The sequence below is a fragment of the Somniosus microcephalus genome, chromosome 6, assembly GCF_052327205.1.
Source record: "Somniosus microcephalus isolate GS21.2 chromosome 6, FLI_Smic_1.0, whole genome shotgun sequence".
NCBI lineage: Eukaryota > Metazoa > Chordata > Chondrichthyes > Squaliformes > Somniosidae > Somniosus > Somniosus microcephalus.
The window spans coordinates 47,350,565-47,375,700 of NC_140992.1; the positions used below are offsets into that span (position 1 = coordinate 47,350,565).

At 40.1% G+C, this 25,136-nt stretch overlaps 1 protein-coding gene across 4 annotated transcripts in view; it reads left to right on the plus strand.

Moving 5' to 3' along the window:
• Positions 1–25,136, plus strand: part of atp11b (ATPase phospholipid transporting 11B) — a 194,878-nt gene that overhangs the window by 142,273 nt on the left and 27,469 nt on the right. The window contains exon 30 of one of the 4 annotated variants that reach the window (XM_085990139.1): positions 15,943–16,028. The exons of the other annotated variants lie outside the window; for them this stretch is intronic. Within the exon in view, the coding sequence (XP_085846265.1) occupies positions 15,943–16,028 (86 nt within the window). The remainder of the gene's footprint in view (positions 1–15,942; positions 16,029–25,136) is intronic. 4 annotated transcript variants of the gene reach the window in all.

Here is a 25,136-nt window from a genome sequence, read left to right on the forward strand (position 1 = left end):
GGAGCCGTACTCGGAAGGTGTGGGAGACGGTGACTGATTTGGTGGAAATAAGGGTATCAAAGGCAAAGAGAAGCGGACAGTTAAACAGGTCAAAAGTGCCAGTAGTGTTGTGATTGGAGGCGGGCCATAGGCTGGGAAATTGGGAATTTCAGAGCGAGTTTGTAAGGAAACTAGTCGAGAACTTTTTTGGGCACAGAGTGAGGTTAGTAAGGTTGGAGCAAGCCAGGGATGTGGATGGTAAAGGTGATTAGACAGTGGTCAGAGATAACTTTATTAGTGATTGAGACCTTGGAGATGGAGGGACTGAGAGGTGATGAGGTTAAAGGGGTGGCTATGGATGTAAGTGGAGGAGTTATGTGAATGGTGAGGTTGCATAAGGACTCAAGAAAGAGGGTTCAGGGGAAAGGGAAATAGGAGAGCTTAGGTGTAGGTTGAAATTGTCGATGAGTCATTCGGTGCAAAGGTTAGGAGAGAAGTTGGTGATGAATTCAAAGATGAGTTTAAGTGCGGGACAGGAGGATTGGGAGATGGTTGAAGGAGGAGAGGTGCTAGACGAGTAGGGAGAGGTTGGGCTGGGATTTGACTGAGCAACCAGCTGCTGTGGCGATTTGGACGGGGTAAGTGTAGTCAGGTGCAGACGCTTTGATGAGGAGCAAGAGTACAGCCCTGCAAGCCAGGTTTCTGTCGAGGCCAGGATGTCAGGATATTCATCCATGATGAGTTCATGAATGGCAAGGAATTTGTTTGAGTGAGTAAACATCTGGAAACATCTGCAATGCAGAGTGGGACAATGGTTCAAGATCTAATGGTGGGATTGGGGGAGGCAATAGAAAAGATAAGACAGATGGGAAGTAGGATGAGGGTGGTTAACCCAAGGAATGAGTTGAAGGGGTGGTTGCCATTCTGGGAGTGGCAGCAACAGTTACTGCAATGGGCATGTTGGAGAATACCAAGGGAGGAGCAGAGGGGAGGACTTGGGCTCATTCAAGAGGGACTCGAGCCTAGGGCAGTGGCAGGCATTTAGAAAATCATAGTATGATTAGGCAGAGTCAACATGGTTTTATGAAAGGGAAATTGTCGTTTAACAAATTTATTAGTTTTTTGAGGATGTAACTAGCAGGGTAGATAAAGAGGAACCAGTGGATATTTGGATTTCCAAAAGGCATTTGATAAGGTGCCACATAAAAGACTGATATGTAAGATAAGGGCTCATGGGGCTGGGGGTAATATATTAGCATGGATTGAGGATTGGTTAGCGGACAGAAAATGGAGAGTAGAGATAAATGGGTCATTTTCCAGTTGGCAGACTGTAACTAGTGGAGTGCCACAAGGATCAGTGCTTGGGCCTCAGCTATTTACAATCTATATTAGTGACTTAGATGAAGGGATCGAGTGTAATCAAATTTGCTGACAATACAAAGCTAGGTGGGAAAGTAAGCTGTGAGGAGGACGCAAACAGCCTGCAATGGGATATAGACAGGTTAAGTGAGTAGGCAATAAGGTGGCAGATGGAGTATAATGTGAGGTTATTCACTTTGGTAGGAAGAATAGAAAAATGGAATATTTTTTAAATGGTGAGAAACTATTAAATGTTGGTGTTCAGAGAGATTTAGGTGTCCTCGTACAGGAAACACAGAAAGCTAGCATGCAGGTACAGCAAGCAATTAGGAAGGCAAATGGCATGTTGACCTTTACTGCAAGGGGGTTGGAGTACAAGAGTAAGGAAGTCTTGCTACAATTGTATAGAGCTTTGGTGAGACCACACCTGGAGTACTGTGCAGTTTTGGTCTCCTTATCCGAGAAAGGACATACATGCCTTAAAGGCGGTGCAATGAAGGTTCACTAGATTGATGCCTGGGATGAGAGATTTGTCCTATGCGGAGAGATTGAGTAGATTGGGCCTATACTCTCGAGTTTAGAAGAAAAAGAAGTGATCTCATTGAAACATACAAGATTCTGAGGGGCATTGACAGGGTAGGGGCTGAGGGGTTGTTTCCCCTAGCTGGAGAGTCTAGAACTAGCGGGCATAGTCTCAGGATAAGGGGTCGGCCTTTTAAGACTGAGATGAGGAGGAATTTCTTCACTCGGAGGGTTGTGAATCTTTGGCATTCTCTACGCCAAAGGGCTGTGAATGCTGACTCGTTGAGTATATTCAAGGCTGAGATAGATAGATTTTTGGACTCTCGGGGAATCAAGGGACATGGGGATCGGGCGGGAAAGTGGAGTTGAGGTCGAAGATCAGCCATGATCTTATTGAATGACGGAGCAGGCTCGAAGGGCCGTATGGCCTACTCCTGCTCCTAATGCTTATGTTGTAAAGTAGGCTGGGCATTAATGTCAAGTACGTTCATGGGATAAACAATGGGGAGGTGGACGAGGGCATGGAAGGAGAGAGAGCAGGGCTAGGAAGTGGCTGAAGAAGAAAAGTAGAAGTTGGGTCTGGGGCAGAATGGTAGCCAATATGTGCATGCAGATGGACGCAGTGAGGCCCATTTGTTGTACCATGGCTCCGAGCAAGGTATGCTGAGGAAGGTTCTTATGGTAGGGTCTTGGAAAAAAGGAAGTAACCAGCCTAATATCTTGAAGGGGAAGCTGAAGTTCACACAAGTTAAAGATCTGGTCTCATCAGTGGCACGAAAGCTGCTCCTACAATGATAGTTGTAATTTGTCTGAATAACTAATATTAAAAATAAAATGGAGTGTAATTACTCCCCCTTCCCCATATGCTAGGTGAGTTGTACTACATAATTCAAAATTCAGTACACTCCTTGCATGTAAATATGACATTTGTGTAATCAAAATGTAATCGGGCGTTCTGCTCAACACCACAGAATGCAGCATGTCACTGGTAGATGGATGATTTGAGCAGGTGTAAGATGTGATCACATAAAGGGGCCATTTATCTGCAGAAAGCTCAGATAATCCTCAAGTAATTTTTGTTCAGAAAGAGCTTTGCTGGCAACAGCTTCAAAGTGATGACTGCCAAGATGTTGCTGGAGCTCAAGCAGTCAAGCCATAGCATTAGACAGCCTGTTTATTGTCTGAGTGGGTGAGATTCCTTTGTACTTTCTGACTGTTTTTGCTGAGGAAGTGTTGATTCTTGGAAGTAGTGGAACTGAGTATTAACTATCCCATACAGAAACCAGCTGTTGTGATTTGCACAATGATGCTCAAAGCCTCAACTTGTCTATTGTGAGGGCTGGTCCAACCACAGAGTTTGGCTATGAATATTTCATAGGCATCATAAAAGCCACCATAAAAGAAGCATTTTGTGCTAATTGAGTGGTTTATCAATTGGTGCCAAGATAACAGTTAAACGTTTCAGGTCTGCTCCAGAAAGTTTTTTGATTTCTGTGTTACTGGTCTTGTGACTGGCTCCTGTATCCATATAATCAGGCCTTTACTGGCCAGTATGATAGCATGACCCGTGTGGACTGTAACAATAATGCCCCCATGCTATATGAACTGGATACCATAATATTTTACTTGCCTCCGTGTGCATTCCTCCAATCTTCCGCAAGTGGACTAATTAACGCTTCAGTGAGGTGAAGCTATATACAAATCAAGTTGCTTTATTTTTACAGAATAACATTTATAACAAATCTCAGGACCTTTGTGAGCTAACACTTAAAATCCTAAATCTGAATTAAAAACCTATTATGGCTTAAACCAAAAATCCCTCCTAGGTCAAGTAGTCAAGATTCCCAAAATGTGACACAAACAAGGGGCAATCTGTTCCCTCCCATTTACATTACCAACCTTCCACAAGTGACCCCTCATATCTGTCACCCTGTATGACTGAAAGACACCAGCCAAACTCTGGCCACTGGTATCTCTGGTAATCCATTGTCTCTGAATGCAGGCAACTTTGCCCCTTAAGAGCGTACCTACACGTGCATTACGTCGAAAGAAAGCTGACGATTCCAGAACCGTCCTAAGCGTATTTACGTTTCGGCCGGACAAAAATTGTTCGCGCGTTATGCAAAAAACCTTCAAAATTAAACTCATTATCTGCTAAGTAGCATTGATTGACTGACGTCAAGGTCGACCAATCCTGTGCCGGTGCGATTGACCAATCCTACAGTTCAGTCGCCTGATGGTTGGCCAATCGCTGCGTCTGTGGGCGGGACTAATGCTTTTCAACTCGGGCATCGGCCAGCCATTGCTTCACTACTTCCAGCTCAAACTACTCTGCTAATCCAGCTTCGAAAAAGTTAGTATCTCTTATAAAACATTTTTGGTAAATGTTATGTAATTTTTAAAAGTACTTTCACTTTCATCTTTGTAGCTATTAAAAGGTAGAAATGTTGCCCGGCAGCAGATTCACACAGGAACAGACAGACAGGCCCCAAAGCCTGGGACTCGATTTAAACCGCCCGGCCCAAAACAGCCCTGGCAAAGCCGGGCTCCCCCAGCTAGTACCTTATAAGCTTGTGCAGTCTTCATTTGTTTTGAGTTACAGGAATTCTACAAAACTAGCAGAGGTTTGATTTATGGCTTACCTCGCCATATTAAAAACACCTGATTTACTGGTCTTCAGCCCGCTTGAATCCTGCTCAACTCTGATTCATTCTGTGTAGGCTGAGCAGCGGGATAGCACGAGATGTCTGATTTCCTACCCGTGTGACAGCTGATCTGCACTCATGAGGCTATAAAATAATTGACATGGGCGCCTAGCTGCTTGAGAATTTTACATTCTTGATCAATTAACCACATTTTTTAATCATCTGGAATGATTTCTAGATATCTGTCCACTGACTTAAAATGACAGACATATGTAGTCAGTTACGTTGTCCAGCCACACATTCCACATTTCATCTGACTCAATAACCATTTTGTTATGTGTACTGAATGGATTTTTTCCTTAGCTGCTTAAACTTCTGTCTGTGCACTTCTCATGTTAAGGGCATGTGCAGCAAGAATGGCATGCTTTACAACATAGCATAGGAAGTCACGAAGTAGCTGACCCATTTTGTTTTTGTCCCAATTGTGGTGACAATTCAAATACAAATGAAACTATCAGTATCATATCTCTTTAAAAATTTGGAGAACAGATTTTATTTAACAAAACAGTGGAATCAGAGTTCTACAACGTCACTCACTGTTGCGTTTTTCTTGGCCAGTTCAAGAGCGCAATGGTGCTTTTTCTCCTTCAAGAAGTTTATAATGCTAAATAACAGTGGTTTATCAATTAATGCCAAGATAAAGACAATCCCCTATGGTGCTGCATTCCATTTATTTAATTTACAGTAATAACTAACATACAGGTTGAACTACATTCAAATATGAGTGCCACCGTACACCGTTAATAGTATTGTTAATCATAGTATCTGTCAGTTCATAAAGGATCATAATATTTTTGTGAGCCTTCCCTTCGGTATTCCTTTGATGTTTGTCTTGTAAACAATCATTTCAAAATTGGTGTAACATAGATGCATTTCTATCTCTACTAGATCTCTGAGGTTTACTTTTTGTTGCAAAATTACATTATGATTAGTTTAAATTGGTCAGAGATAAGTTGACTGGTTATCTCTGCTGCTAATTCAGGTGTCAGCTTTGGCTCAGTGGTAGCACTTTCATCTCTGAGTCAGAGGGTTGTGAGTTCAAGCCCCACTCAAGACTTGAACACATAATCTAGGTCACAAACAGATTTCCTACTCATTATCTCATTGCTATTTGAGGGACTTGCTGTATGCAAATTGGCTGTTGTTTCCATACATTATAACAGTGAGTACAGTTCAAAAGTACTTAAACATTTGGGACATCTTGCGGTCGTAAAAGTTTCTAAAGAAGTGCCAGTTATTTCCAATTCAATTTCACTGGATTTTCTTGTTAATGTCAACAAGCAGTTGATACCCAGTGACACTCCAGGAAGATTTCAAATCCTTCAACACAACTTGAGCCCCTCTAGGTTTGGTGTGTCATTGCATTGAGGAACTTAAAGTAATTAATATCAGTAGAGAAAAAGTACTTGAAAAGCTAATGGGACTAAAAGCTGGCAAATCCCCAGGACCTGATGGCCTACATCCTAGGGTTCTATAAGAGGTGGCTGCAGAGATAGTGGATGCATTGGTTGTGATCTTCCAAAATTCCCTAGACTCAGGAAAGGTCCCAGCAGATTGGAAGTAGCAAATGTAACACCACTATTCAAGAAAGGAGGGAGAGAGAAAATGGGGAACTACAGGCCAGTTAGCCTGATGTCAGTGTTCTGGAAAATACAGGAATCCATTATTAAAGTACAGGTAGATTATCCTTTATCCGAACTACCGAAAACCTCTAAAAACCGAAAGTTTTTTCGTTCAGCGTAAGTCGTGCGCACGACATGACCAGAGTGGCGCACGACTTACGCTGAGCAGGGCAGAGGGTCACACAGTTCCCTCCTGGGTAAGAGATTGCAGGCTGAGCTGGGCAGTGTGAAGGAGGTACCGGGAGAGTGAACCCAACAATACAGCGGCCCCTCCGATAGCTGCAGCAGCCCGTCCGATATTCTTTTCTCCCCGACCCGACCCGCGGCCCGTCCGATATTCTTTACTCGCCCCCCCAACCCCCGGACCTGCGGCCTGTCTGATATTCTTTTCTCTCTCTTCTTTCCCCCCCCCCCCCCCCCAACCCGACCCCACCCCCCCGACCTGAACCGCGGCCCGTCTGATATTCTTTTCTCCCCCACCCCCCCCCCCACCTGATTTGCGGGCCAGCTTAGTAGAAGTCAGCCAATATCCGGCTTTCCAGAGAAGCAGGAAGGGGAATGAAACATGGAACAGTCGCAAGAGGTAGCCTGAACTTTTAAAATTTATATTAAATACAAATTTCCCAGTTTTATAATAATACCTTCTGAAATTCCGAAAACCGAAACTCAGCTGGTCCCAAGGCTTTCGGATAAGGGATAGTGTACCTGTAGTAGTAACGGGGCACTTAAATCATAAGGCTGTAAAGTGCCTAATCGAAAGATTCAGACTATAACACCCTACATCGTGTTCAACAATTTCAGACTATAACCTAGCCTCCTATATTTTTCCCCTTTTTTTCTCATGATAGCTGTTGATGATTCTGCCATCACCATTTACACCTCGTCTAGAGACATCTTTTGTTTCTTAACTTGTCCCATTACCTTCTCTTTTTCCCTTGCACCATCATCTCTTTGGTCAGTCAATCTCTCCTGCCTTCCAGCCTATCACAGTCCCTCCCTTTGTTCTTTCCTCCCCTCCTCACTGTCCCTGCCCCTGCACTTGCTTAAAAATCAGTTACTTCTCTAACCTTTTCCAGTTCTGTCGAAGGGTCCTCGACCCATAAAGGTTAACTCTGTTTCTCTCTCCTCGATGCTGCCTGAACTGCTGAGTGTTTCCAGCATTTTCTGTTATTATTTCAGATTTCCAGCATCCGCTATTACAGGGCCTTGGTGAGACCACTTGGTGTACTGTGCACAGTTTTGGTCTCCTTATCTAAGGAAGGATATATTTGCCTTCGAGGCAGTGCAACGAAGGTTCACCAGATTGATTCCTGGGATGAGAGGGTTGTCCCATGAGGAGAGATTGAGTAGATTGGGCCTATACTCTCTGGCGTTTAGAAGAATGAGAAGTGATCTCATTGAAACATACAAGATTCTGAGGGGGATTGACAGGGTAGATGCTGAGAGATTGTTTCTCCTGGCTGGAGTGTCTAGAACTAGGGGTCATAGTCTCAGGATAAAGGGCCGGCCTTTTAAGACTGAGATGAGGAGGAATTTCTTCACTCGGTTGTGAATCCTTGGAATTCTCTGTCCGAGAGGGCTGTGGGTGCTGAGTCGTTGAGTATATTCAAGGCTGAGATAGATAGATTTTTGGACTCTAGGGGAATCAAGGGATCTGGGGATAGGGCATTAAAGTGGAGTTGAGGTCAAAGATCAGCCATGATCTTATTGAATGGTGGAGCAGGCTCGAGGGGCCGTATGGCCCACATGAGCATGGATTTGTCATGATGCCGGAAGAGGTTTACATCTGCAGGCCATCAAGTACAGGCTAGAATGTATAGTTCGACTCCCCCTGAACTTCTGAATTCTATGTCTTTAACTATTGGTTATAACGACTTTTCCATTAAAATCATAATTCCTATCTATCTGTATGTTCAATACGCCCATGATGTGTTAATTAAGTAATGCTTTCATTCAAGATGAGAAATTATACATTTTTATTGAATACTATTTATTATTATAAGTATCAACACAGAGCCCAACTATTGTTTGAGATACCTACAAAATATACCTAAAGACCATATTTAAAAATTATTCTAACCAGTGTCTGAACAAGTAGAGGAAGTCTTTTAGTAAGGCTTCCTAAAATAAAAGCCAAAAATGGAGAGATAGGACCTGGATTCTTGCAAATAATTCTCAACACACCAAATTCTAGATCTTGGCAGGAACCTTGGAGGAGACATAGAGCTGAGTTGAAGCAAAGTACATTCCCTTCAGGGAGAGAGAATAGTCAGTTTGATCTGGCTGTACACACTTCACTGGCTATTTACAGTGATATCAGTAGAGGCTTGGCCCTTCTGTTGGGGAATGGTGCACTGTACAAGGAAACCTAAGGTGATAGGAGATTATTTTAAAATTGAGAGAAGTGTGAAAGTTGCCAGTTCAGTTGGAATATATTAATAACATTAATTTTATGCAGAATTTATGCTTTATTTTGTACAAATACGCAACACTGTTTTCCATCTTTATCTACTTTACATTACTTTTTCAACCAGATCACGATTATGCCGCTCTATTAAAGGAGGCTGCAAACCTCCTGGACAGTCCTCTAGCAATAGAAGAATTATTAGCTGCACTCGCTCACTTACCCATACGAATAACTACAGGTGGCTAAGCTGATTTTGTTTCATTTTATTTTTGAATAAGAAAGGTAACCCCATTCGATGAAAGCTTTTAGCTGAATATATATTTAGATCATAAGATGAAAGATACTATGCCCTTAACATCTAATCCCTTAGTATGGTGAGGACCCAGCCCTTTGTTGTAAACACAGACCAATTTCTCTGTTCAGCACTGATTAATAAATGCTAGCTTGAAGTAGCAACAACTTGTTCATACATATATATATTTTTTCTCAAGCCTTGTATAATTGATTGCTAGCAGATAATGCAAGAAGGTTCATGAATAAGATATTTAGCACCTAATACTGTCATTGCTTCAGATACTTTGAAGGCCTTAGAGAAATGGACAATATTCTGTCATTTAAAAAAAATGGAATTGTATACTTTACAGAGTAGTTTTGCATAAATTATTGCTTCTGAAGGTTCAATATAATCAACAATGGGTTTGCATCATTGCCTTGAGGCTTTCTCAGGACAAGTCTAGCACCCCACTTGCCAAATTGCCACCCTCTTTCCCCCCCCCCCACCCCCCCAAACTAATTTTGGAACTATTTGCCAAAGCAATCCATTCCAACAGGTATAGTCATTTACAGTCACAACCATATACGTTGCCAAATTTTAATGCAAACTCCTCGATTGTTCAGCTGAATCCAGATAGAATCGTCCTCCCTTAATTCAGGTTCTTAATAAATTGGCCTGAAATAGAAGTATCTTTAGCGCTAAAATTATTCAAAGCACTTTCCATATATATATTGTGAAAATAAAATGAAGCTCCGTGCTACTTTTTTCCTTTTTAAAAAAAAAAAAAAAAAAGTTGAGAAACTGTCATCCCAGAATATGAACCAAATAATAATGGTGATAAGGATAATTTCTCATTGTCTTTTAAATTTGTCCTATTTACTATATGAATGGGCAATGCTTTTAAAATCCTCTATATAATTAGTAACAAATTACTTCAAAAGGATTCATCTATGAACATTTTTTGGCTAATAAAGATTTTATATAAATCTCAGGACTTCAACTTGGATTATGGTATGGGGCTTTTTTTTTATCCAGCCTTCCGTTATACACCCAGTTTTGAGTTGTCCATGAATCTACCAGTTACTTCTTTATAAGATTATAACATTATAAGATAAACATATAAAAATTAAATAATTTGCAACAAATACTACAAATTATTCAACTCCTCCTGTAAATGCTTTTATTGTCTTTTCCCCCAGCCCTGAAGCTTAACTTCTGACACAGGCTTGGCCTTGCAGTTTCTCTCAACGCCTGTGTTCTCCTGCCGCAGCCTCCATCCCCCAGCTCTCGGGTCTTCCAACAACCCCACCCCTCCTACCTTTTAGGGCTTTAACCTACTACCCACGCACTCTCATCAAACTTCCAAACTGCTTACCTGAATCTTTCCCTATAAACCCACCTATTTTCCAGACTATTTTATCATCCAGTCTGCCCTCCTCCATTACTTTATTACCTGCCCAAACCTGTCACTTGTTGCCCTCATACTGTTCATGGAGCTCCCATTTTCCATCTCAGACCTCCAACAAACCAGAACACCCAGGCCCCCCACTGATAAAAGTGGACCCAGCACTGACCCCTGGGGTACACGACTTCTGACTTTTCTCCAAGCAACACCCGTTAACCTTAACTCATTGTTACCTTCCCGTCAAATATAATGTTTTCCTGAAAATCTACGTACATCTACTGTGTTCCTTTTTATTATGCAGTCAGTCACTTCAAAAAAAAAAATTCTTAAAGATGACTTGCCTTTAACATGCCTTTTCTGGTTTTCTATGAATGCATCTCTAAATGTTCATTAATTTGATCTTGGATTATGGATTTTAAGATTTGCCCATAACTGGAGTCAGACTATAGTCTATAGTCCCAAGAATTCCAATTCTTGCCTCATATACAGCCCTCACTCCTTTCGCCCAATAATTGGTGGTTGTGTCTTCAGCCATCTAGGCTCTAAGCTTTGGAATCCTCTCCCTAAATCTCTCCTCCTTTAAGATGCTCCTTAAAACCTACCTCTTTGACCAAGTTTTTAGTCACCCCTACTAATATCTCCTTTTGATTCAGTCAATTTTCATCAATTACACTCCTGTGAAGTTCCTTTGGACTTTTTCCTACATTAAAGGTGCTATATTTTAAAAACTTGCATTTATATAGTGCATTTCATGACCTCAGGATGTCGCAAAGCGCTTTACAGCCAATGAAGTACTTTTGAAGTAGTCACTGTTGTAACGTAGGAAATGCGGCAGCCAATTTGCACACAGCAAGCTCTCAAACAGCAATGTGATAATGACAAGATTATCTTTTTTTTTGTGATGTTGAGTAAGGGATAAAGGCCAGGACAAAATGCTAGTTGTTGTAATAGTTGTTTGGTTTATCTTTTTCTCTGCTTTCTTGAACAGAGGTATTATTAGCCACTCTCCAGTCTCACAGCACAATTTGCATATATGAGGATTGAAAAACTATGGTCAGAGCCTCTGCTATCTCCTCTCTGACTTGCATGTCTTTGCACCCCGATGATTTGCCCACTTTTGAGTTCCACCAATTTTTTTTCAGCCCTAACCTACATTCTCACTTCTACTATTTGTAAACACTAACACAAAAAGTATTTAATATCTCTGCTGTGTTTTCATCCTCCACAACTAGATTACCACCTTCATCCCTAAGTGATTCTACAATCTGTAATTATTCCTTTACTTTTAACATATGCTTATAAAAAGTCCTTACTATTTACTTTTACATTATTTGCTGGTTTTCTTTCAGATTCTCTTAGTCCTTCTAATCTCCCTTTTCATCTTCCCACTGTATATCCTATATTCCTCATGATTTTCTTTAGTATTAACCTTAGTTTTATCATAAACCTCCCTTTTAGGTTTCAGTATAGTCTTAATCTCTGTTTATCTACATAACTCCATCTGTTGATGCACTCCTTTTTCAATTTATATTGGAGAGAAAGAGTTAACGTTTCAGGCCGGTGGCCTGAGTTGACCATACTTCAAAAGTTCTGACAAAAGGGTCACCAACCTGAAATGTTAACTCTGTTTCTCTCTCTCCACAGTTGCTGCCTGACCTGCTGAGTATTTCCAGTGTTTTCTGTTTATATTTCAGGGTTTTAAACTAACCTCATCAGCCTTGGCTTAGTGACAGCCCTCTCGCCTCTGAGTCCGAAGGTTGTGGGTTCAAGCCCCACTCCAAGACTTGAGTATCTAATCTAGGCGGACACTTCAGTGCAGCACTGAGGTAGTGCTATATTGTTAGAAGTGGCGTCTTTCAGCTGAGATAGTAAATTGAGGCCCTGTCTGCTGCCATTATTTGCAAAAGAGCAATTATGCCTCAACCAACACTGAAATAAAGCACATCAAGTCATTCATCTCAGTGCTATTTATGGGACCTTGCAGTGTGCAAATTGACCATACTTCAAAAATAATTAATTGGATGTATTGCACTTTGGGACATCTCGAGGACATGAAAGGTGCTATATGAGTGCAAGTTCTTTTCTTGACCAGTTTTGCTGCGAGCTGGCTAATATGATTCAACTGAAAATAATGCACTTTTTTTCTTAACTCCAACTGTGAAAGTTCCATGTTGTCTGGACTGGAGAGAGATGGTTATTGGAAGAGTTAGTACATCTTGGGATATTCTTAATGGTATGTCACAGCCATGTAAGGAACTGGATTTTTTTTTATCCCTCTGTTTGCCCTAAGGTAATAGGATATATATTCCTGAAAATTGACTACAGATATTACATAGAATTTCTGCACTAGCTAGGGGTTCAGATAATGTGTAACCACTCACATTGCCCTATATGTAAATGGTGCTAAAGGTGGCTCTAGCTAGTTAGTGGTCAGAGAGGCAGATATTAAATCATCATCCTCTTCAGTAAATATGATCGATGCATTTTGCAACATTTCATTCTAATCTGTCCAGGTGAATTATTCTGATACACAGACCAATCATAATAGATCAGTGGTTATCATTGGCTTCCAAGACAATTAAACCTGCATTGTCACATAGACTCACAGACTGTCATACTTAAAAGGTTGACCGTCTTCAAAGTAGAAAAGTCACCCGGTCTGGATGGGATGCATCCTAGTTTACTGAGGGAAGTAAGAGTGGAAATTGTAGAGGCTCTGGCTACAATCTTCCAATCTTCCTTAGATATGGGGGTGCTGCCAGAGGACTGGAGGATTTCAAATGTTACACCCCTGTTTTTAAAAAAAAAAGGAGGGGGATAAACCCGACAACTGCAGCCAAGGGGGATAAACCAGACAACTCCAGGCCAATCAGCTCAATGTCTGTGGTGGGGAAACTTTGAAACAGTAATCCAGGACAAAATTAATTGGTATTTGGAAAAGTATGGGCTAATAAATGAAAGTAAACATTGGTTTGTTAAAGGCAAATCATGTTTGACTAACTTGATTGAGTTCTTTAATGAAGTAACAAAAAGGGTTGGTGAGGGTAGTGTAGTTAATCTTGTGTATATGGACTTTCAAAAGGAGCTTTGACAAAGTACCGCATAATAGACTTGTTAGCAAAATTGAAGCCCAAGGGATTAAAGGGACAGTTGCAGTATGGATATTGGAGTATTGTGTTCGATTCTGGGCACCACACTTTAGGAGGGATATCAAGGCCTTGGAGAGGGTGCAGAAGAGATGTACTAGAATGGTACCAGGCATGAGGGATGTCAGTTATGTGGAGAGATTGGAGAAGCTGGGGTTGTTCTCCTTAGAGCAGAGAAGGTTAAGAGGAGATTTGATGGATGTGTTCAAAATCATGAATGATTTTGATAGGGTAAATGAGGAGAAACTGCTTCCAGTGACAGAAGGGTCGGTAGCCAGAGGACACAGATTTAAGGTGATTGGCAAAAGTACCAGAGGCGACATACGGAAACTTTTTTTTTACACAGCGATTGTTGTGATCTGGACTGCACTGCCTGAAAGGGTGGTGGAATTGGATTCAGTCGTGACTTTCAAAAGGAAATTGGATATATATTTGAAAGGAAAAAATCTGCAGGGCTATGAGGAAAGAGCAGGGGAGTGGAACTAGTTGGGTAGCTGTACCAAAGAGCCGACACAGGCATGCACAATGGGCCTCTGTGCTGCATCATTCTATGATAATAAAATGGAAGCTTTTCAGAAAATCTGCAACTTCTTCACATCCTGCTATAAAACAAAAATCATACAGGAAACTTTCGATTTACCGGCACCTAAATAACCAGAAATCTCGGTTAACCGACAAAATTCAGGAGTAGGTTCAGGTAAGTTTTATTACTTGCCTTCCTCCATCTGTTGCTGTGCAAGGGTGTGGCTGCAGCTGTTGCTAAGCTACAGAGACACTTGGAGCTTGTGGCCATTGTTCTGAACCTGTTTGTTGCTTTATACGGAGCTCTCGGCTCCGTATCTTTTACTATAGCTTTCGGTTATCCGGAATTGTTGATGAACCGGCACCACGTCGGTCCCGTCGGTGCCGGATAAAAAAAAGTTTCCTGTAGTTGCTTATGAGTGATGGGCCAAATAAATTTGTTAGCTTATGTAGTCTGCTGTATTTTCATAATTGCATAAGCATGTCAGTGATGGTGCTAAGTGGTGACTGCTTAAATGAAAGATGGTTTTAATTTTAAAAAATTATTTCCCTCAAGCTGAATTTTGACGATTGTTATTTTCAATACATTCCATAAAGTATCTGATTTCAAAAAGGTGATAATGTTTGGCAAAGATGTTTTAGTTTACAATTACATCTCCACAATGTACTTTTTTATTGCATCGGGGCTGGTTGTGTATGATTTCCAAAATTACTTTACTTTGAGCTCACTTTTTGTGAAGCGGAACACTGTTCAGTAAATGTGTGACTTAAGTGTATTTGGTTGGAGAACTTTTAGTTGAGCATCAAGTTAAAAACCATCTACTAAGAATTCGATAGTGAAATTTAATTGGAGTACCCTTTCATGGCGCGTCAGCTCTCATTTGTAGAATCACGAATACTGTACCACCAGCATTCACCAAATACCCATGTATGTTAAATTTAACTCTAAAGTTCCACTGTTATAAACTCTGATAGAGGCCAGTGACTGTAACAGGTCAAGGAAACCATCTCTAGTTTGATTTTAGTTTTCCACACACTGATGAATTGAAGAAGCTCACTATTGTTTTGCACCCGACCAGAGCTGATGTTAGTGTGCACGGAGTTTGAATTGGATAGATTAAAAGTCAACTAATGCAATTTATTTAAAAAAATTGTTGCAAATTATATATAATGAGGCCTTGGAATCCTTTAAAATAGATGGTGCATATCAAGTAACATTTATAGTGAACACTCTCATCCATTTTGTTGTGTGTAAGTTTTAAAATTTATTTTACCTGAAAGTTTACTATATAATCCCACGTAATTAGTGCCCATCATAATTTTTAAAATACACTTTATTGGAGACATTCTTGAAACATTAAATGAGTGTGCAAATTAAGAAAATGTAATCATTGTGTCAGCACTTTTCAGATGTCAGACATTGAACAGTATAACCATCTCCGATCATTATGTATCTGCAGTGTGGACCAATGTGATACTTTCTAAACAAAACAATTCTTCAGCCTTCTTTCCTCTTGTCCTGAAAGAGTGATTCATTATTGGTTTGGTTACAAGGGCAGTGGCAGCCCTCCAGTACCTTGCCCAAGCAGCCAACTGTCTCAGGGGAATCCAGCTAGTGAGAGCCACCCTGCCCAGAAGAAAACCAAAGCCAATTTATATTACCACACTACCCAGCTGAGATCAGTTTAATCAGCACAAATCAGGAATAACGCCTAGGATTGTCCTGAGACTGTTTGACCCTCGTATTGTATCACACGGTGAAATTAACCGTTCAGTCATCGGGGAGCACATGCTGCTTTTTCTTTTACCCCCAATAATTATGGGAAGAATGTTTTAAAAAATAAAAAGCTTATTCTCTTCAAAAATAAAATTCTGCATTAAAATATCACCTTGATCTGAGATGGCTTGGTTTTTATGGTCCTCTTGGGGGGCAAAAAGGTATTAAAATTGTTCTATTTTGTTACTTATTATGTGTTCCATCCCTTTTCTATTCCTCTGTAGATGTACATCAGCAGAATTGGTTTAGGGGATGACTACATCGCTCTACAGCCACTGGCCAGGGCCAGGAATCAACTGAGCAAGATTAGGTAGAGTAGAAGGGAACAGCTGCTCAGTTATTTGCATGGCAGATGTGATTGGACTAACCAGTGCTTAGGCAAGGAAGAAAAGGCATGAACATTGGGGTAGGGTGGAGAAGAGCTACCTGCATGCAGGATAATGGCTTAACAAGCACCTGCTTTAGGGCCTTCCAGCTTCCCTATTAAGAAATAGCAAAACCAGTTGGAAAGCTTGCATGAATTGGTACATTTTAAAGAATATAACTGGTTTGAACAACTAAACGTTTTATTATAAGTAAAGCACTTTTACAACCATGCATCTTTTTGGTATCTTTGAAAACTTTATTTTTATTAAAAATTTCCAATATTTTGCACTGTTTATATTTGGTAATATATATTACAATTGGTAGGTTACTGCATCTGAAGTAATATCTGCATAATTTGAAGAGGTTTTACTCTTTAATATTGTTTAAAAACCATAAATTTTAACTAGGAACAGATTTTGCATGAGTTTCTAAATAGAAAACCCGTATCTTCACAGATTAACAGTATCAGATATTTTTAAATAAGTATTTGGCCACATTTAATAAATTTGTATTTTTAGCTGTTCAGAAATATATTTTGAGAGCGAGCTTGCTCTCCATTTTTTCCACTCTAAATTTAAACATACTTGTTTGATGTCACATGCTCTTAATCTACTTTATGATACTATTACTCAGAACAATCTTGTAGGGCAAGAATCATAAAATGATACCGCCCATTGTGCCTGTGCCGGTTCTTTGAAAGAGCGATCCAATTAGTCCCACTCCCCTCTTCTTTCCCCATAACCCTGCAGATTTTTCCTTTTCAAGTATTTATCCAATTTCCTTTTGAAAGTTACTATTGAATCTGGTTCCACCACCCTTTCAGGCAGCACATTCCACATCATAACAAGTTGCTGCGTTAAAAAAAAATGTCCTTATGTTACCTCTGGTTCTTTTGCCAAATACCTTAAATCTGTGTCCTCTGGTTACCAACCCTTCTGGCACTAGAAACAGATTTTCCTTACTCTATCAATGCCCTTCAAGATTTTGAACCCCTCTCAAATTTCCCCTTGGATTTTCTCTGCTCTAAGGAGAACAACCCCAGTTTCTCTAGTCTCTCCACAGAACTGAAGTCTTTCATCCCTGCTACCAATCTAGTAAATCTCCTCTGCGCCCTCTCTAAGGCCTTGACATCCTTCCTAAAGTGTGGTGTCCAGAATTGGGCACAATACTCCAGCTGGGGCCTAACCAGTGTTTTATAAAGGTTTAGCATAACTTCCTTGCTTTTGTACTCTGAGCCTCTATTTATAAAGCCAAGAATCAGGCTTTTTTAACAGCCTTCCCAACTTGCCCTGCCACCTTCAAAGATTTGTGTCTCTTCCTACCCACCCCCCCCTTTAAAATTGTACCATTTAGTTTATATTGCCTCTCATTTTTCCTACCAAAATGAATCACTTCACACTTCTGTGTTAAATTTCATCTGCCCTTTTCACTAGTCTATACCCTCCTGAAGTTTGTTGCTATCCTCCTCACTGTTTACTACATTTCCGAGTTTCGTGTCATCTGCAAACTTTGAAATTATGCCGTATAAACGCAAGTCCAGGTTGTTAATATATTATCGAAGAGCAGTGGTCCCAACACTGACCCCTAGGGGACACCACTTCACACTTCCCTCCAGTCTGCAAAGCAAATGTTCACCACTATTCTCTGTTTTCTGCCCCTTAGCTAATTTTGTATCCATGCTGCCCCTTTAATCCCACGGGCTTCAATTTTGCTGAAGTCTATTATGTGGTACTTTATCAAACGCCTTTTGAAAGTCCATATACAAAACAACAACTGCACTATCCTCATCCACCCTCTCCGTTCAAGTTAGTCAAACACAATTTTGCCTTTAACAGATCCGTGCTGACTTTCATTTATTAGCCCATACTTTAACAAATGACAATTCATTTTGTCCCGGATTCTTGTCTCAAAGTTTCCCTACCACTGACGTTAGGCTGATTGGCCTGTAATTGCCGGTTTTATTCCTGTCCCCTTTTTTGAACAGGAATGTAACATTTACAATCCTCCAGTCCTCTGGCTCCACTCCCATAGCTAAGGAGGATTGGAAGATTGTGACCAGAACCTCTGCAATTTCCACCCTTCCCTCGGCAACCTAGGATGCATCCCATCCAGACCGAGTGACTTTTTTTTTTTACTTTGAGCGGTGCCAACCTTTTAAGTACCTCCTATTTTTATCCTACCCAATTCCTCTGGAAGACTGGATAATATGTACAAGTTGGTACATAAGGTGGGAGTGTAAAGTGTGCTGACTGCTCTATTCTAGCGCATGTACTGGAGTCATTGGTGAAAGTGAAATTGGCATGAAAATTGCTAGGTAAATTTTTCTGCGTGACTGGAAATTGAAGAATCTTTAAAATTAATAATTGTGTAATTGTGATTGCACCCAATGATCAGTTCTGATTAATTTCATCATGCTTATTTTCTTTATAATTGGCACCACTTTATGGTAGACCAGCATCATCCACCTTTAAAATACGGCATTTTTGTGAGATATTTGATGATCTATTTAGCCGGTGGAGGCAACTGTGTCCAATTATGAGGTTTACATGTAGAAATATACAAAGAAATAGGGTTTTGTGTGTGAATGTAGATATGCATTTGTTTGGGTATGTAGAAACGTTATGTAACTATTTATAAACTAATATACATTCAAATATTATCAAACAAGTAATGTTTTAAGGATTTTATCTTTTTTTGTTTTACATTTTTTGTTTTCAATTGTTTGAAAGTCTTAATGGTTTTATTCACATTCTGACATTAGTGGAAAATTATTGGAAACCTAAGTGCAATTTGCCCCTTCTGCTTAGCATGTATTGTACTAAATCTCTGCGTGTGCGTGCTTAAAATGTCTCCATTAGCTGTGACACCTTTTTTGTTTGCATTGCATGGACCCAATAAATATTTCTGTTCATAACTGAATGTGGCTACTCTTCTAAACGGCATGCAGAATGGGAGTATTAAAGCACATGATGAAACTGCTTGGGCTGTTGTGGAAATCAATTTAATTTATATGTTTGTGTCATCAAGTACCTTGTATTTGTCTTTTCTTCTGGGAGTATACAATAACTTTTGTTCCAGAAAGGTTTGTTCTTCATTTGTATGCTCATGTATAGTGAGTTTTTTAAACTAAATCTAAAGGAGCCTTACTTTTTCTGTAATGACTATTTTAAACTTTTCATCTAATCACCAGCTAGTTAGATCAATTTATTATAAGTTCAATTTATTCTAACAAGAATGTTCAGATGCTTTTAAAAAAAAAAAAAAAAAAATGGTTAGAAATTATATATGTGCTTTTATTAAATTCAGAAATTGATGCATTTGCTATTTATTTAGTTAAGTGTTGAAGGAAGGAAAATACTAACATTTGAGAAACAGCTTGATAGTTTGCCATTCATTCAGCTTCTACATAAAATAAAATATTCCCATCAACCCATGGGGGAAATCACCCAAGACAGTGTCCCTTCTAAGAAATTCTTAAAACATTCACTCAACTTTTTATCAGCACAGGTTCTTTCTGTTTTTTGCCATCAAAACAGATTGTTCTGTTTTCTAGTCAATAGTTTAAATCATCATCTATGGCTTCTGGACTTAAACAGAATAAGTTTCTTCAAGTCTTGATTGTGTTTATTTTACACTTTTTGTCACAAGGTTCTTGTGGAGATTTTCATCGACATCAGTATCAGCCCACTGCAGCCATCCTCAATCCAACATTCCCCTGTTCTCTGCGACTGTGGCTTCTGGCCACTGCGAGTTTACAGCTTTATCATTTGTGTTGAATTCCTTCCCAGTTATTGACTTCAAAGAGTTGTGCAACAATGTGTAAGTGTGAATCTTACACCAGACTCACGACAAGGTTCAAAGTGAATTGGGTGTCTGCTAAATTATGATTCTAGCCGCAATAATATTGAAGCTCAAATTTCCGACATATCTCTGATCACCCTTGGCACAGGTCAGATAATCAGAATCAGGTCAAATAATTGAGCACAGGCAGAAAAAGTTCATTAGCCTAGACCAGCCAATATGCATTTTACTTCAACTGGCACTATCAGAGAGAAGTCGTCAGTTTTGCAGCCTATGTCTGTCATGATATTAAGTGTTGTTGTTAGCATTCTTCATGTGGCTTCTTCTATTGAATTTTTGAATACATTCTTCATTGTCCTAGAAAAAAATTTGTTTAACACCAACTTGTAACACGGTTTGCAGCCTTCTCTTCCATCACTAGCCTTTGTGACTGATGATTCCCAAACAGGATGGGGCACGGCCTGGAGGGCATGTAAGTGCAGGGATTATGCCTCATTCAGCTTGAAGTTAACATCCACCTAAACTTGAAGTCCAAGCAGTATGCTTAGCTTTGAAACATTAGATAGCAATATGATCTGGCACAGGAACCCCAGAGCATCGAACCAGTGGCATGGCTCTTAAAGGGTTGGTTTGAAGGATTACAGCAGTTGGTTGCTACAATAGTAGTACACAGGCAAAACTGTATATTAAAGGTTTGCAGTATTAAATGGAAGAATTTTGTCCATTCCACGTTACTATTTCAGGCCACTGGGAAGTGATGTACTCACAATTTTATTGCTTCTTCAGATGCTGACAGACCAGGTGCTCCCTCCGATAAGAGTTCATTGTAACCTTTGCCTATCACTGATCTTTGGTGGGATAATATGGAGGAGCACACCATAGTGTCCAAGAATTAAAAATTGAGCCATTCATTCCTTGGGTTATTTTTGCATTGAGTTTGATTCTGGTTCTGAGTAAGTTCATGTAAGAGCCTTTTTGAGGCTAATTGCAAATTGAGATAGTTGCTTTACTAAACCAAAGCTTGACATGAAGGGTAAGTGACACCATATGTTGATCGACATTTTATCTTATTTGAATATGAGGGCATCTAAGATATGAGGGCATTTTGCAGCCTCATCCATCCTTCTTGCCCAAGACTTTTAATAAGTTACACAGAAACTAGTGGTTCTTTACTGCACTACCTTTTTTATATAGGTAAGAAAGTTTTGTAAGACTTTTCCATTTGAAAACAAGATCTTGGGTAAACCGGTTGTGAAACAGTTAATCACATTGGATAATAGTGTATCTCCTTGTGTTACTTGTTATCAGAGTGGGGGTCAGCAGGGAAAGTTAAAATTGCTGTACTGGAGCAGTGGTCACTTTTGGGTACAACAGTGTAGCGGGTTCCCCTCAGGCTATTTGAAAGACTGATACCTGGAACTGGATGAAATTTTCACTAAGCATTGCTGTCTTGAGTTAATAGCTCAGGTGATGAAAATTTTGGCATAATATTTTCAGACTGCTTAGAGTGCACATTGCTTAAAGGGACAGTATCACAGGTAGTTTCTACTGTGGAATGACGGCAGTGTCGATTTGTATGTGAAGGTTGATCTTTCAAAGAACCAAGCTGACCGTACCCAGAGCAGGTAATATAATTTTCTTAGCTTTTCTTTGTAACTTTGATTTGTCATGCATTGACATTTGTGTTAATAGTTTTCCATTTCAAAACCAGTAGTAGTGTTCCTGCCCAAGTTTAAAAAAAAAAAAAAAAAATGAAGATTCAACTTTAAGAATTTACTGCACTATTATTTTTCTCAGTCTTTAAACCAACATTGTAATAAACTGGCAAACTAAAGTGAAGGAGGGCAGAAACTAAAAAAGGTAATTGAAGAAAGTGGGCGGTGAATGTGAACAGGTATAATAAAGCAGAAGGGTTTTAAACAGATTGAATAATGAATGAGAATATATTGAAAAAATATTTATATATGTCTTGGTAATAAACACAATGATGTGTGAGATGATTCAGTTTAATTACGTTAGGTACTTTAATACAGTAAACAAGATCCTGATATACCTCCAGTGGCAATATTAGTGCCGTGTTAGCATCATTTATGTATTGGCACAAAGGGAGCTGGCAGAGTGCCACACCTGTCCTAGCATAGTGAGGTATTTTCAATTAGCGGAAAGATAAATGGTGCAATTGGAAATAACCTGTGATTTTTTTTAAATATAAGTTAAATGAAAGATGGGTATTGCACTTGCTGCAGTTCCAATAGCATTTTCACAAAGCAAAAACAATGTGGGACCTTATGACACTTTTATAGTATTACATTTCTTTTGGAGCCTGTACCTAGGTGGTTAAAGTTCTAAGAGCAGTCTTTTTTTAAAAGTGGTACTGGCCCCAAAAGTGTAGTGTTATGCCATTTCCCCCCTTTCCGGCCTCGGCCTCGGGTTGAACTAGATTGTTCGCAACCTTGGAGTCCTATTTGGCCCTGAGCTGAGCTTCCAACTACCTTTCCTCTCCATCATAAAAAATGCCTACTTCCACCTCTGTAATATCGCCCATCTCTGTCCCTGCCTTAGCCCACCTGCTGCTGAAACCCTCAGCCATGCTTTTGTCACCTCCAGACCCGACTATGCCAATGCTCGTCTGTCTGGCCTCCCATCCTCCCCCCTCAATAAACTTAAGCTCATCCAAAACTCTGCCTGTATTCTAAACCGCATCAAGTCCCGCGCCTATGCCACTGTGTTCTCTGACCTACATTGACTCCGGGTCCACCAACACCTCAAATTAAAAAATGTCATCTTCATGTTAAAATCCATTCATGGCCTCTCCCCTCCCCATCTCTGTAACCTCCTCCGGCCTACAACCCTCTGAGGACTCTACATTCCTCCAGTGCTGGCTCCCACACCCCAGCCTTCAGCCATCTTAGCCCGAAGCTCTGGAATTCCCTGCTTAACCTCTCTGCCTCTCCATCTCTCTCCTCCTTTAAGACCCTTCTTAAAACCTACCTCTTTGATCAAGCTTTTAGTCACCGCTCCTAAAATCTTTTTTGGCTCGTGTCAATTTTTGTCTGATTACGCTTCTGTGAAGTGTTTTGGAACATTTTCCTACTTTAAAGGCACTACATAAATGCAAGTTGTTCATGCATGAATTACCAAGATCACACTCCGTCAAAGACCATCTCAGCCTTATCTATTTCACATAATGCAGTTCAGCAGCTCCTTGCCTTAGTTTACTCTTACGATGTTACCAACCCAAATAGAAGAGAAGTTAAAATTAAGTTAATATTCATTATAATTCTTAACTCCTTTTTAAATGGGTTACAGATGGTGAGAATCCATTTTTGAAGTTATATTTTCACACCTGTTTTAAGAACATAAGAATTAGGAGCAGGAGTAGACCATACAGCCCTGTGAGCCTGCTCCGCCATTCAGTAAGATCATGGCTGATCTTTGACCTCAACTCCACTTTCCTGCCTGACCCCATATCCCCTAAAGTCCAAAAATCAATCTATCTCAGCCTTGAATATGCTCAACAACTCGGCATCCACAGCCCTTTGGGGTAGAGAATGCCAAAGATTCACAACCCTCTGAATGAAGAAATTCCTTCTCATCTCAGTCTTAAACGGCCGACCCCTTATCCTGAGACTGTGCCCCCTAGTTTTAGACTCTCCAGCCAGGGGAAACAATATCTCCGCATCTACCCTGTCAATCCCCCTCAAAATCTTATGTTTCAATGAGATCACCTCTTATTCTTCTAAACTCCGGAGAGTATAGGCTCAATCTCTCCTCATAGGACAAACCTCTTATCCCAGGGATCAATCTAGTGAACCTTCGTTGCACCGCCTCTAAGGCATGTATGTCCTTTCTCAGATAAGGAGACCAAAACGGTGCACAGTACTCCAGGTGTGCCCTGTACAACTGTACTAAGACTTCCTTACTCTTGTACTCCAACCCCCTTGCAATAAAGGGCAACGTGCCATTTGCCTTTCTAATTGCTTGCTGTACCTGCATGCTAACTTTCTATGTTTACTGTATGAGGACACCTAAATCTCTCTCAACACCAACATTTAATAGTTTCTCTCCATTTAAAAAAATATTCTGTTTTTCTATTCTTCCTACCAAAGTGAATAGCCTCACATCTGCCACCTTATTACCCACTCACTTAACCTGTCTGTATCCCTTTGCAGGCTGTTTGCGTCCTCCTCACAGCTTACTTTCCCACCTAGCTTAATTCCTCCCTGTACCCGTCAAGCATTGGACCGAATTGAACTTCAATTGTATAATGCCCCAAATTTTCTCATGGGAGCCAGCTGCCCTCTGGTATCTAGCTAAGCGACCATTTGCCTGTTCAAACAATGAATGTCATTGAGCTGTTTGACTTTAGGAGGGTGAGAGATTACAGCTGAGTTTACCCAATACCTATACATGATCAGAAGCAGGGATTTGTGCTGTTACTAGTCCTGGGACACTGTCCAGTTAATGCCCTCATCACAGCCCCTGCTGAGATCAACAAACTCAGCACATATTAAGGAGCAAAACTTTGGGGCCTTCCTAGTCTGTGCTCAATATTCATGGTCAAGACATTTACACGCACATTTAGAATGTTTAAATACCAATTCTGTTCAATTGGAATTTGTTTTTCCCTCCTCCTTTCACAAGAAAACTTTTTTTTAAAACAGGCCTATCTCCTCAATTAATTAATAGTACTGATAAATAATAGCTACTCTGTGATTTGCTTTTTTGGGTGGGGTGAGAGGGAGAACAATTTCTGATTTTTAAATCCCACTATACATGAGAGGAGAAAATTAGTGTGAAGCAAAAATGACTGGAAAACATTGTAATGCTGACAATATCCCTAACGGGCAAATTTCTTGATTTTTGACCGATACTGTAGGTTTGGATGTGTTCCAAAGTTCCCATTTGCTCTGACAGTACATAGAGGAGTTACTTTTGTGGTCAAGCTAGTACTGATGTATGCAATAACCAAAATCATTTTTCATTTTGTATATAAATTAATATACAGCACAATCTTTTTATATAGAGATCGAAACAAAACATAGCATTGGCATTGATTTTGGAGTTGGTCAGGATCCCAGAATCATCCAGGAATGATTTCAGTGCTATTAGACTGGTGTTGAAGCTTACATTTCAAGTTTCGTATTAATTCACAAACAACAATATTCTGATTCTTGAAGTTATTTCAGTAAATTAATCTACTGTCAGTTGAACTGTGCTGCCTTCATAAAACTACCTCAGATTTTGTAGG